This window comes from Argentina anserina, chromosome 1 (assembly GCF_933775445.1).
Source record: "Argentina anserina chromosome 1, drPotAnse1.1, whole genome shotgun sequence".
Lineage (NCBI taxonomy): Eukaryota > Viridiplantae > Streptophyta > Magnoliopsida > Rosales > Rosaceae > Argentina > Argentina anserina.
The window spans coordinates 14,970,560-14,984,689 of record NC_065872.1 but is presented as its reverse complement, the minus strand read 5'-3'; the positions used below and the strand labels follow the sequence as shown (position 1 = coordinate 14,984,689).

The following is a 14,130-nucleotide window of genomic DNA, read 5'->3' as shown; positions in this document are numbered from 1 at the left end:
TATCTGGTTTCTTTTGCTTTCGTATTGGAGTGAGAGGTCTGTTAGGTCCTACTCTTCCCACACACATGCACGCAATGCTTTAACTTCTTATCATCTTATTCATATGGACCTATATATACAAAACATAATATCGGTTTTGTTGAATCTGAATACTAACGTACTGCAGATTCAATTTAATAGATCAATTTCCGGCCAGTTAAGAAACTTATGACATACTTTTATGAACTCCTACGTACTGATAGAATAAGAATGAGTTTGATGTTTAATAAGCGAGTCGAAATGCTTTCTCACTGGGCGCGATTTTAAGCCCTTACTTTTACATCCTAACCCCAAACCGCAAGCAGAAACTCTTTTAAGAATAACAACGTTACTACACAATCTCTTCTGTGACGTACACAGTTTTACAACACAACCCGGCGTGGCCTACTGCAAACTGCAACTTGAGTTCTTAAATTAAGTTATCACATTTCCTAGCTATTTGGGAGCTTAATTAGTTATCGTGAATAAGAACTCTGAACTCATGCAGGCATCTCTAGCTACCGAACAATGTCTGAAGTTTGGTTCTTTACCAGTAGCATGAATAATTATTTGAAAGGAAACACAACGTACAGATATATAATTACACCCCATGCATGCCAATTAATTACAATAGCAATGATAAAGATGTACCTAATTTCAAACAAATTTTTTTTTTACACATGCAACATATATGCATATATTTGAATTGCATCACCCTCTAATGTACTGGATCAGACGGTGGGACAAGTGTCTTATGTCAGGTTTCATGTTTTCAAGTGCAATACTTTCACAGAGGGTCACCATCGTTGCATCTAATATTATAATTCTTGCTTCTCTACACTTGCGCATGCAAAACGCAATCATTTTAGGGTTTCAGCTGTGTTCCCAGAAACCCATGATGTAACATTTTCAATTTGCATGGATTTACACTAAATTTATGAGAGTAAAACCCAAAAACATTATATCCATCTATCGACTTATGCATATATTCCAACATATTCATCAATCATCATGTCTATGTATGGATATATACACACGCATACATCTTACATGGAGTAATCAGAGACTTCGATCATGAACTACTGTCTAACTGGATGGCAGCAGAATTGGCCAAATTTACCCCATATATTAACAAAACAAGCTAAATATTTCTCTGCATATACATCAAGCAATTCGTAATGTATAAGAAAATTGTCAAAGAGTACTGGAGAAAAAGTCAGCTATATGTTCTAAGCACACCTTAATTGATCGACTCGTATAGAACACGGAAGTGGTTATAATTAGACGTACATTGAAGAGTAAAGCTAGTTAATTATTCTGGTTAATTAGGTGCGCGCTTATGTCTTTGAGGGCTTTAACGATTACCAAATTGGCTGAAATTTTACAGAGATGATCTACACAATATTATCTAGATACTAGACGGTGGAGATGAGAAAATTTGATCAAAAAGTGGTAAAAAGATGGAAATCCGCACCAAAATCTTGGTGCGGACCTCCGCAGCCAATAATGGATGTATACATATTTTCTCAAATGCGAAGGTCTGCACCAATGATTTTGGTGCGGATTTCCATCTTTTTACCACTTTTTGATCGAATTGTCTCATCTCCACCGTCTAGTATTTAGATAATATTGTGTAGATCATCTCTGCAAATTTTCAGCCAATTTGGTAATCGTTAAGGCCCTTAAAATCGAATAACAAATGGACGGACCGAATTCTGTCGAACCGTTATCGTTCATATTTTTAACAGAAAAACGCAATTTTGAGGGCCTTAACGATTACCAAATTGTTGAAATTTTGCAGAGATGATCTACACAATATTATCTAGATACTAGACGGTGGAGATGAGAAAATTTGATCAAAAGTGGTAAAAAGATGGAAATCCGCACCAAAATCTTGGTGCGGACCTCCGCAGCCAAGAATGGCTATATATATATATATATATATATATATATATATATATACAGTCTCTATCCAGAGTGAACCTTCACTCTGAAAATTACAGTGTGAAGTTCCAATTTTGGCAAACTTTTCGGTCGAATTTTTTCACTATAAGCGATTCAATATTTAGGTACGTTATTCAAGATCATCTCTACAAAATTTCATCAAATTCGGACATCGTTAAGGTATTGAAATTAGATTAAATCAATGAATGAATTAAAACTATTCAATGTGAACCGTTCGTGTAAATCTCAATTTTGAAAGCTCAAACCATTATCAAATTGGATGAAACTTTGTTGAGATGATCTTAAATAACATACCTAAATATTGAATCACTTATAGTGAAAAAATTTGACCGAAAAGTGTTCCAAAATTGGAACTTCACACTGTAAATTCAGAGTGAAGGTTCACTCTGTATAGGGACTGTATGTATATATATATGCAGTCCCTATCCAGAGTGAAGGTTCACTCTGAAGTTTCAGAGTGAAGTTTCAGAGTGAAGTTTCAATTTTGGCACACTTTTTGGTCAAATTGTTTCAGTATAAGCGATTCAATATTTAGGTATGTTATTCAAAATCATCTCTACAAAATTTCATATAATTCGGACATCGTTAAGGTATTGAAATTAGATTAAATCAATGAATAAATTAAAACTGTTCAATGTGAACCGTTCGTGTAAATCTCAATTTTGAAAGCTCAAATCATTGTCAAATTGGATGAAACTTTATAGAGATGATCTTGAATATCATATCTAAATATTGAATCACTTATGGTGAAAACATTTGACCGAAAAGTGTGCCAAAATTGGAACTTCACTCTGAAATTTCAGAGTGAACCTTCACTCTGGATAGGGACTATATATATATATATATATATATATATATATATATATATATATATAACCTTCGTGTTGTCCATTTTGAAGCCTAATTCAGTAACTATTCACAAGATCGAGGAAATGAATCACACATTCACACAGGTAATCAGCTCCTTGCCAAAGATCTTTTAAAATGGCATGAGGATATTAATTGTTTTGGTGTTCGAAGAACCGGATGAGGGAATCTTATAGTATACGTACATGTCCCAACTAGATATGATAAATCAATTAACAAATGTGAACATCAACTCGTTGGTCAGTCTAGATCACAAGAGTGTGATGACCAGGTATTGATGTTAAGGTACATATGGAACACTTTCAACTGCGTCGTGATCATCAATAACACTGATCCCCAACGTACGTACAGTTACTTATACTACACTCAAATTAGTTTAAGTTCCTAACTTTTTAATGTATAATCACTATAAATCTATAATGTATGAGTAGTACGTATCGCATACAAGAATATATATATATATATATATATATATATAGTCTCTATATTGAATGTTCATTTTGAAATTACATAGTGAATTTCGTTATTTGACTTTAGATCTATATTTTGTAATCTGAGACGCATATCATCAAGAACAATGGAAATTAAGAATAAAGTTGAATAGACCTAGTTTTTTTTTTGTTTTTTTTTTCATGGAAAACTTCTTACTTTCATACACCGTTATGATCTGGGAAAGGAAAATCATAATCATCACTGTCAGGATTGTAGCTAGGTAGCTTACGAAACCTAACAATGCTAGTCAAGCTAGAAATCCAACTCCAAGAAAATGGATATTATCCATTATTATGAAATGGATCCCTTCAAAAAAATTAAAAATTAAAAACTCAAAGAAAATGGATCCTTCGAAAACAATGCGCAAAGAAAATGGTGGGTGATCGATAAACTGCATAAGTATATATGATGTATCGATCAATTGATCTTCTCTTTCTGTAAAGTTGTCATCCCAATGGTATTGTCAAGAAACCGGATCTTCTCTTCTCTTTCTTTTTAGCCAGTTCGATTCAAACAAACCGGTATTGTCAAGAAAACAAGACAACCCTATAGATAGCTAAAGCTAGCCATCGATTGTCATAAGATGGACCAGTCTGCAATAGTAGAGTTGCAGCAGAAAAATAATTAGGGGAGAAGAACATTTTTAAGGATTGGGATATCTCTATTATGAAATGCCATACAAAAGAGAAAAGGGACAGAAAAAGCATCCATGGATTTAAAGAAAAGGATTGGATGATGGTCATGAAATTCAAAGCTCTTCTGCTTGGGAGTCTGCACTATTCTGCAGGATTCATAGTGACTGGCTTAGAGTGAGGAATTTCAAGTTTCCATTCTGGGATAAAGGTCTCAAAAGCGATGTGTTCCTTTGTTGGGTCTGTTTTCAGGCCTGAGAAAATAAATTATTCAAAAGCTAGTTATACTTCTTTGGAATTTTATGTATCACGGTACTACTGTGTTTTTTGAGCTCTGAAAAAGTGCACCAACTATTAATCTTCTTCTTCTTCTTCTTCTTCTTCTTCTTAAGTCTCACTAATCGAATGGAGCATATTATTTCTTCTTCTTAAGTCTCACTAATCGAATGGAGCATATTATTTATACACATATAAGCATGCACGAATATGAAGTTTACCCCTTTGTCTTGTAATTAATAAAAGTATTAAACAACTAACGCGTAGAAACAAAATAGTACTTGAAATGTTATCAGGCATGTGATGATCCCATTAGGTATATCATGATAACGTAATGATTATGAATTATAATTAACTTCAACAAGCAGTGTAATTAATTGAATCTTGATGCATGCTATAAAATTCAAACCTGTATAATGGCAATATATGGCTTCCTTAATTCCTTAAGTTTAAAGTATCTACAAAAATTCCTCTATGCGCCAGCGGTGTTCGTAATTGATCCAGCAATTATATTTACAGTCGACACTTGTTTCGTTACAAGTGATCCGGCCAACACTTGTATCTGTTCTCAGAACTCTTATTACCTACTGGTACATATGTACAATTATAAGGACTGACGAATTTACGTACGGCCAGTCGTGGTCGTTACCAAGGGCGATGCTACCAAATTGAACGTGTTCCTGCACAATCAAATCAACTGCTTATGTGGCTAATCGCGTACGTATTTGACTTCGGTTAAAGAGGTTTCGATCGGTTGCTAACATGGTCACTCCCATTAATTACTTGTGTCGAGTTTATTAGGGTTCATTCAACATGTATGGTTAACTTCCAGTATTTTTTTTAAGGTTATTGACCCCCGCGGGGTCTGGGGAAGTTAATAAGAAACCCTCCTGCTTATGTTTTATCGAGTTAGCTCAATATAAATTTACTTTTTGAAATTGTGCATGCATGAATTCGTAGCCAAGTAGTGCTAACTGCTAAGGTTAAGAAAATTAACACAAGATGGAATACCATCCATTGTGTTAACCTTAAGGTGGTGATCATGATAAAAAATAAGAAGAGCTATGCTCCGAGTCTCGAAGGAATTTGGCCAAGTCGACTTAATTAGGTAAACGATCTCACGAAGACAGCACGCATTCTGAACTTCCGTAAAGGTTATATTATCCCTGATTATGAACAGTCCTACCTTCAATGCACGCTAATTTTCCTAATATCGGATTTGTGTCATGGTATTTTCTATAATATAATTGGCAATCCATAACTGGCACCTCGCTCATTTGCTAATACTTCTGTCAATTCAAATGATCGATCATTGTACCATTTTAGAGGGACATTTCTTTCAATTGATATTATTCATCATGGCCTTGAAGAAACTTAAACCCTTAGGCCTTAGCTGTCCAAGCCTCCCTTTGATCACAAATTTGTCAAAAAACCATTGATTTGCTAGGGATTGACTCATTGTAAATTTTCCAATCTAACTAGATTTCAAGCTCTAACAACTCGATCGATCCTAGCATCGGATATACCAATCGAAGTTGATAGAGATCTTAGCATAGACAACGCAAAAGCATTCTTCTTCCTAGTTCCTACCTCATGTTCTGTTAAGGTTAAGAGGTTAACGACCCTAGAACCCAAAATAGCTACAGGTCCCGGCCGGCGATCACCATGAATAGTACGTCAGAGTATCCCATAACCTTGTGCCACTGTGCTATACGACTACACGAGCCATTGTCAACACCCACGAGATCAATAAACCCTAATTAGGAATTACAGCTAAACCTACAACCTTACACGTGTGCTGCGACCGGAAAGCATTGAAGTGGCCCCATCCCCTAGTCTTGTTTGCACGTGAGATCCGTACATGTACGGTTTGCTCCCATCTTGTTTGTGTCTTTCATATTCGTTTTCCGCTTTTGTTTTTTTCTCACTCAGAAAAAAAAAATCTTAAGATCAGTAAACTCATTTCTCATTTTACAGTCTAATCTGTTTTGGTACGTAACTCGATTCAAAAGGCTTATGAAGTAAATTTATATCAATGTTTTTTTTGCAACCTATAGCATATCTTGTTAAAATGCGAGTTATTATCACTTTCGACCCCGCAAAAATTTTAGTACATCACCTGGTGAAGTTAAATTTTAAAACGAAGGAGCGAGTGTACTATGATCTTATATAGTTATACAGGGTATTTCTTGAAGCATAGTTTTTATGTAGAGCTAGAACCGTAGAAACCCCAAATTAAGAGTTATCTTCCATTTTTCCAGCGAATGCCGAACTGATTTGTTTCAATCTACTTGGGATTGGGAGCGAAGTAAGAACTCGTCACCAACAAAGCAGCGAACCAGAAGATACAGGTTAAGTAAAAGAAGAGAAAGAAGAAGAATGTATTTGAACACTTGGTGTAGGTTCAGTGATAGCTCATTAAGATTGTAGGTAGTCTTGGACTTCAACGTTTCGTCACTAGTGCCAAACAGAAAATCTGTTTTAAACTTTGATTTCAATGTTTGCAAACTGGAATAATTGCATTTGTAGCAAGATGAAAGTCGGAAGTTGCAATAACCACCAACGTCAATAACCAAAAGTTACATGTACAAGAATTAGCCCCATGGGAAAAGCTTGGCTTTAAATGAAAATTACAAGAACTAAGTTGAAAAGGTGAAAAGCGCATGGGAAGCCACCAACAATTTCTGAATACCGCGTACCATTTTAACAAACTAAGAAACAAAAGAAGGCAGAAACATTTCAACAAAAGTAATCAAATGCTAGCATTCTCTATTATTCAGTCCTAAGTTTCACTATCCTCGACTGAATTAGTATACATAAACAGGACGGAAAGCTAATATGTCCAGAGGGTGCGAGACTGGGGATGCGATGCTGTCCATAAGACACAAAAAAAAAAAAATCAACACCATTTCCTCCTGTTTAGCCTTTCTGCATTTTTTCCACATATGCCTGCAACAAATGTAAATACTAACAAATTAATAAAGGTGAAGTACCCACTACCAACTATTGTAACAGATGCACTAAATTACAATAAACAAGATATTATAACCGAAGTTTGAACATCTATAATCTATGATGCCAATAACATAGCTATAATTTAAGTTTCACCAAGGCCTTACAGGGCCTCAGACAAACTCTTCACCTGACTTCATACCCCAGACTTCCAAATCATATGCTAACAGAAGGTACACAAGAATCTAGTTTCTTTCTCTTTTCTATCAATTTAGGGATTCTAATATCTTCCAAAACCATGTTCCATTTTGAATGACAAATAATACAGACCTATACTTTTCAGGTTAAGGGCTTCAGTGATTAATATTTCCATCCATTGGGAAATGGGAAGAACCTGACACATGGGGAACATAGATTTCTTAAGATCAAACGCAAAAGGGAATTCCCAAATCCAGTACTTCTCCCTCAACAGAGTGATTGAAGTGAAAGAAAACAATTAATCAGAGTGACACCAAAGTGGATTTTTCGCCTTATACACTAGGATATGTTCTTTCTCTAATCATCTTTTCAAAACTATGTATACAATAATAACGACAATGCTGATGATAGTACATAACTATCAGCACATGATGTTCATAAACAAGACAAAACAAAAGAAATTGGGCATCTATCATAATCTAATCAAGCACATTATAAGTATAGTAAAAAGATAAATCATTAAAAAACAGCAAACTAAGCTTTTAATTACTAGATGCTACAGTATAAAAGTCACTCACCTGTACAAGTTTTGTCAGCTTTGGTTTTGAAAATGACAAATAACTATCAATCTTTTCTTGTGTCTGTGGAATATTAGCCGCTGGAATGGTACCAGTTACTTTGTCAACGACCTTCTTCACTATGGTTTTGTAGGCATCTTTGCTGACTTGACCATCTTTCCATGAGGGTTTTAAAAGATCCTTCACATACTCCGCAAGAGCAAATTTAAATGCACGAATACCCTTCACTTCCTTGAGTTTCTTGCCCTCACCAGCCCCCTCTTTATCTGTGATCTCCAAGGGATCATTTTCTGGGGAGTTGTTCTCTTCTTCTACTTTTTTTCTTCCATCAAGGCCATGCTTATTATGTCCATCAGGCTGGTGGCTCTTGCGCCTAGGTTCCTCTACTGAATTACGAATATGATGGTTATCATTTGACGGCTTATTTAGATTTCCATCAAAATTTGTCTTCCCCGTGCTATTTGACACCAGGCTCGCAGAGTTGTTACTCTGTTCCTGCTTCTGAGACAACATGGCTGGGTCCGGCTGAATAGCTGAGAGCTGACCAGAAGATCCTTCTGATTTGGGAAACGAAGGAGCATTCAATGCATTATGAGAATTTAAAGCAGCATAAAGCTGTGGAAGCTGATGTCCATTTTCCAATAACTGAGCCAGAGAGGCTGAAAGACTGGTTAGTTGTGTGAGATCTTTACCACCTACCACATTAGGCACTGGAGGAAGGCCAGTAACTAGTGGTGTATTTGGATCCCCAATATCTAACTTGATTACTGATTTCCTCTGTGCAGGCAGTGTATCTTGTGGACTTACAAGTCCTTGGGTGTGAGTTGGGATAGGTGCTTGACTATGCCCAATTGTGTTCAAGCCAGGATACGGAAAAGCAGTTGAACTCTGCACACCATGGTCAAAGCTTTGGTGTGACATGATATTTGCAGAAACATTGAGATCAGCATGAGAACTAGCAGTTCCATCAGTTGCATTTTTGCCATCAAGTAGATAACTAGATCTTTCGGCTATCATTGGTTGCATAACAGAAGCACCACTGTGTACCTGGCCTGCAGCTTCTCGCATTATATTTTGGTTGCTGGCTTTTTGAGAAGTATCATCAACTCTTGAAGATTCTGAGCCCCGTGCAATGTGACTGTGCTCTTCTCTGCTAATATTTTTTTGTGTCTGCAATGTATAATTCCAATCCGGAGACATATCTTGCTTGCAAGCATTTATAGAAGTATCAACGAGTCTTGAGATTTTAGAACCCCGTTGACCGTGCTCTTCTTTCCCAATGTTGGAGGATTGCAACGTGTAATTCCAATCTGGAGACATATCACCAAGCCATTTTTCAGTATCTTTTGACTTAGCACCTACTTTATCATCCTTCCACAGTTGTACTTCCTTCTCATTTTTCTTGGCTGCTTCATGACTAGCACTTGGATCAACACACATTTCTTTCTCGTTGTTCGGACCATGCCCCCATCTATTATCATTCATAGACCAAGCATTTGACCTTAGCTCCAGAACACCAATATTCCCGTTATTAATCTTATTATCTGCAGCCAACTTTGCCGACTCTGGAGGAGCTACAGAATCACTCCATTTTTTACCATCCCATGGATGGTCTGCATCATTTATATTTTGGTCCAGGGCCCATCTGCCATCCTGTGGTCTTCCGCTACTATCTGAAGGGCTCAACTTTGCAGAATCTGATGCACTACCATTCCATTTTGGACCATTCCATGCCTGGTCTGTATCAGTGAAATTGTGGCTCGATCCCCACCTGTCATCCCGCGACCTTCTTTCAGTGCTTACATGTGATTGAATATGATGGGAAAACCGACAAAAGTTTTTGTTCCGACAATTTCCTGCGGCAAAAAATTTGCAAGGAATATCACTACTCCTGTGGAACTCACGCTCAGCACCTCGCTCTGGAGAAGCATCTCTTCTCCTTCTATCACTTTCCCTTTCTCTATCATTGTCCCTGTCTCTAATAGTATCATTCGCATTACCTTTACTGAACCCATCTGAAACTCGGTGATTATCAAACTTGCTAGATGTCTCCCTCCTAGACATCCCATTCACGTACTCACTACCATATGAAGACCGTCCACTCTTTGATGGATTATCCCCTATAACAGGTGTTGTAGAGTATTTTGAAACACTGCCTTTCCTGGGCCTACCTTCCCAGCTATCATCATAATTGGAATTACCCTCATGTAGTAACTGACAATCACTTCCTCTCCTGCATCTTCCACCAGCAAAATCCTTGCACACTTGAGCTGAAACTCCGGATCTGCTTCTACTTCTGTCAAGGAAAACTGATTCTCGCCTATAGCCACGATCTGGACTCCTGCTCCAGCTCTGGCTTCTACTCCTGGTCCAGCTTCTACTTCTGCTCCTACCCCTGCACATATTTATTAGGAGAATATAAGTGTCAATGGGGAGTTCTCAACTAGGAGAACATAAACTATCCAGTCAGTTTGACTCATTAATATGGTATTCACGTCAATGAACAATTGAACAGGATGTCTGGCAATAAAACCCATAATACATACCGTAGTACTAACCAAGAGTTATTCAAGCACCCAAAAAAAAAAAAAGGATTCATGTGAAGAGAAGATAGTACAGTACAGAGGATAAGAGATTATGTATATTGTACTTTGGGACATATTACAGTACAGATACCACATCTGAAACTGTGAGTCAGAAATTACATGAGTGAAAATCTAACCTCAGTGGCCTGCTCCAACCACCTTTGGGGGACCGACTGCGATGTTGTCTCCACTCATCCAGACCAGGAGACATCCTTGTGCTGCAATTTCCTTCTTCATCCCAGACCATGGAGTCTTCAGTATATCTGCTGCCACCCTTACTTATACTTTCATTTCTATGTAAGCTTCTGCTTCCAGGTAAAGGTTCCCTGGATGGCAATCCTGAACTACGCTTAGATCTCTGCATATCATTTGTCTCTAAACCAGACCATTTTGAAGCATTACTACCACCAAGCTCAGGAGAGTGCCACTCCCGTCCAGATTCTTTATGATGAAATGGCCTACCTGCTTTTCCCATCCAACCATCATCTGGTATGTTAGAATCTTCAAATTGAGGTTCTTCAGGCAAATCCCATTTAGAAGAACGTTTCCTGCTGCTTCTACTCATTTCTCTGCGACTTAGAGCAGCAGTAGTTTATTTCTTGTCACCAAGTATAATCAGGAGACTGCAAAAAATATATAAAAAAATCAATCACAATGACATGCACAATTGCTATTTGTTTTTTTGCTTAGTTAATCTCTCTCAAATACCACCAAGTTAGCATCTTCCACTAACGTGCAGAAAATAGTGAAATTCACACTATTTTAAACAACACAAGTACGATGCATAATTTAGCAAACGTTAATATTCTTTCAATTAATTAAATTTAATAACAGAAATGAAACCTCAATCACACAATCAGTTTCAAGATCCAACAAGAATAGGGATGCAGAATACAGACAATTTGTGACAGAAAACACACGCACACACACACATATTCATATATCACGGTATGACACATTTACATATATACATTTACGTATTAATGTATTAACAACGAAAAGGGTACAGGTTGGGGACTTGAGGCCTTACTAACCCATGGATCAGAGGCATGCCCGGAAAAATTCACACTAGTGAAGAGATCAATACCTACTACACCCATTTGACTAGTTTAGTAGTTTTTCAAGTATTGGCACCGCAGATTTCCATGAAATCCAGAACCATAAGTTTAAATGCACAAATGCATTGTAACAGACCATAAAGCCACAACCGACCTGGCTAGATTACAATATCTCGGCATCGCAAAGATTCTTGAAATCCAAAAACCTTAGAATGCATTCTAACATTAGTTGCATAGGATATGGTTACCAGGAACGGAATGTAAATAGCTTTGTGTATCAGAAACCGGCTTCTATCTGGCATCAAGGAGACAATACCTAGCGAAAGTCATAAAGTCCAACACAGAAGTCGAGCAAACTTTATCACCATAAATGTTTTACCAACTGCAAAAAAGTTAGAACCATCCATTTTCAAAACACTGTTACTGATCCCTCTGACCTTTCCAAATGAAAAACCAAAAATCAGCTTTTCAAGTCCTTTAGGTGTATTTTATGTTTTCAACATGAACCTGAGACCTCACTGAAGTACTTGCAGAGTTCATTAATGAACAACAATTGGATTGTGCTTTTCCATTCAAATCTGTTGTATTTGGAAAATAGCAGAATATATCCTTTAAACAAGTAAATATGCCACATGTCAAGAAACTGCTTTTCATTCGATCAAGTCCCCATTTGAAGTAGCAAAGCCAAATTAACCACTTGATTTGTCTAATGTGGCATTTAACAAAGTGAACATCATTTGTGACACACCCAAGAAAAGATGTCCATACAATCATCATCAAAATCCATAGGGAAGATTGGAATTCAACATACAGAAATACACAAGATTCTTAAAACAAGAGCTGCTCAGAAGCTCAATGGACATACAATTGGCTCAAAATCCCCCATTCACCAGTACTGAGTAATATGCTCAAGTACAGTGAGAAAACTTCCTTGTATTAAAATGATTTTTTTCAGTCATAAAGTTGACCTCAATATCTTTCACATTATATTATACACACTAGGAACAAAATCCTTCACACATATTGCCAGATTGCGAATGAATTTCCAAATAATACCAATCTCCCTTAGCAACTTCAATTCCCAAGTTGTCTCGTGCCTTTGCAAATCTTTGAATCCTGTGGAAAGATAATTAATAGACAGTTTGAAGTTTAAACTACCAGATAGCTTTCGATGAACTACTTCTATCCACTTCTTTAAAGATGAATGCTGCAATCTTCAAAACCATATGCTTCTTAGGCTGGTCCCTCAAATCATCATTCCATTTCTCGAAATCGAGCATAAAGGGAAGGTTGAAGCATTCTCTTCTGAGTCCTTGGATTATTTAGTATTTATATTCTCAAAAGCTTTCAGAGCAACCTCCAGTCTAAAGGTTTATCCAACAATATGTACTACTATCCAATGCAGCACTTGTGGAAGGATGCTATTGTAATCAGTTACTTTGAATGAAATTGGCAATCCCTCCATGCAGTGACCTCATGAAAGTACTGCAGAAAATTATACTAGATATCAGCACCCACGTAAATGTACTCTTATAGAGTAACATAGATCTAAAACATACACTAGGCTTAACTATCGAGGTACCTAGGCTACCGAGGAAAGAGAGAGTAAAAGAATGAGCCAATGAGCAAGGAAAAACTCATGAAGATAAAATCATAAACGTTGATACACATATACTGAAAGCTTCCCTAAATACAGAAAGGGGGAAGTGCATCCTCTCAATCACTCTTTTCTGCCTCTCTTTGTGCTGTCCACCCTTTCAAAATCCTCTGCTTTTCTCCACGGCTTCCATTGAGATCACATCTCCGCTTCTGTTGACCCCAAACGAAGACACCATACTAACACACTCGTCTTTTCTATTATTATGTTTTCTTATCTCGGCTATTATTGTCCAATGTTCATATTTAACACCCATTCAAGATAGATCCAACTGGTTAATACCCCGCACCAGCAGTAGTTTTATACTACTATAAACAATGCAATGATTACAATCAACAAAAACTAAAATCCATTCACTCATAATCATCAAAATTTAAAAAACTAAACAAAATTGCAAAGAACATATTTGTACAAATCAGACCCAAATTGACACATCCCAAGAACCATACTTGAAAACACAAAATCAAAGTAGCAGTCACTCTAGGACACCAAATCTCAAAATTTCAGTACGAATTCAATAAACCCACTTCAAAGATCAAATCTTTACAGAGAAACGAAACCTAAAGAAACCCCCAAAATGCAAAGTACGAATCTTTCAAGTAAAACACCAATATCAGTAGAGACGAAACCCTAAAAAAATTGAAATTGAGATCCAATTGAACAAAGAGAAGCAATGAAAATATGCAAAATCCTAAAGTAAAAGAGGGATTGGGAATGAACTTACATGGAAGCGGAGAAACCCTAGACGGCGTTGGAAGACACCGAGTTGGGCATGTTTGAAACTTGAGTGAACTAGTCTGCTCGTCAAAGGAAGAAGAAGAAGAAGAAGACAAGAGTGTGTCGTCTCAAACA

At 36.9% G+C, this 14,130-nt stretch overlaps 1 protein-coding gene across 1 annotated transcript; it reads right to left on the bottom strand.

The window, feature by feature from the left end:
- Positions 1 to 6,753: 6,753 nt before the first annotated feature.
- On the bottom strand, positions 6,754 to 14,102 carry LOC126794761 (zinc finger CCCH domain-containing protein 38). Its single transcript, XM_050521541.1, has 4 exons — positions 14,003 to 14,102; positions 10,701 to 11,186; positions 7,979 to 10,373; positions 6,754 to 7,199 (listed from the first exon to the last, which is right to left on the bottom strand). The coding sequence occupies exons 2-4, from the start codon at positions 11,126 to 11,128 to the stop codon at positions 7,170 to 7,172; spliced, it is 2,853 nt and encodes a 950-aa protein (XP_050377498.1). The 5' UTR covers positions 11,129 to 11,186; positions 14,003 to 14,102; the 3' UTR covers positions 6,754 to 7,169.
- Positions 14,103 to 14,130: the final 28 nt, after the last annotated feature.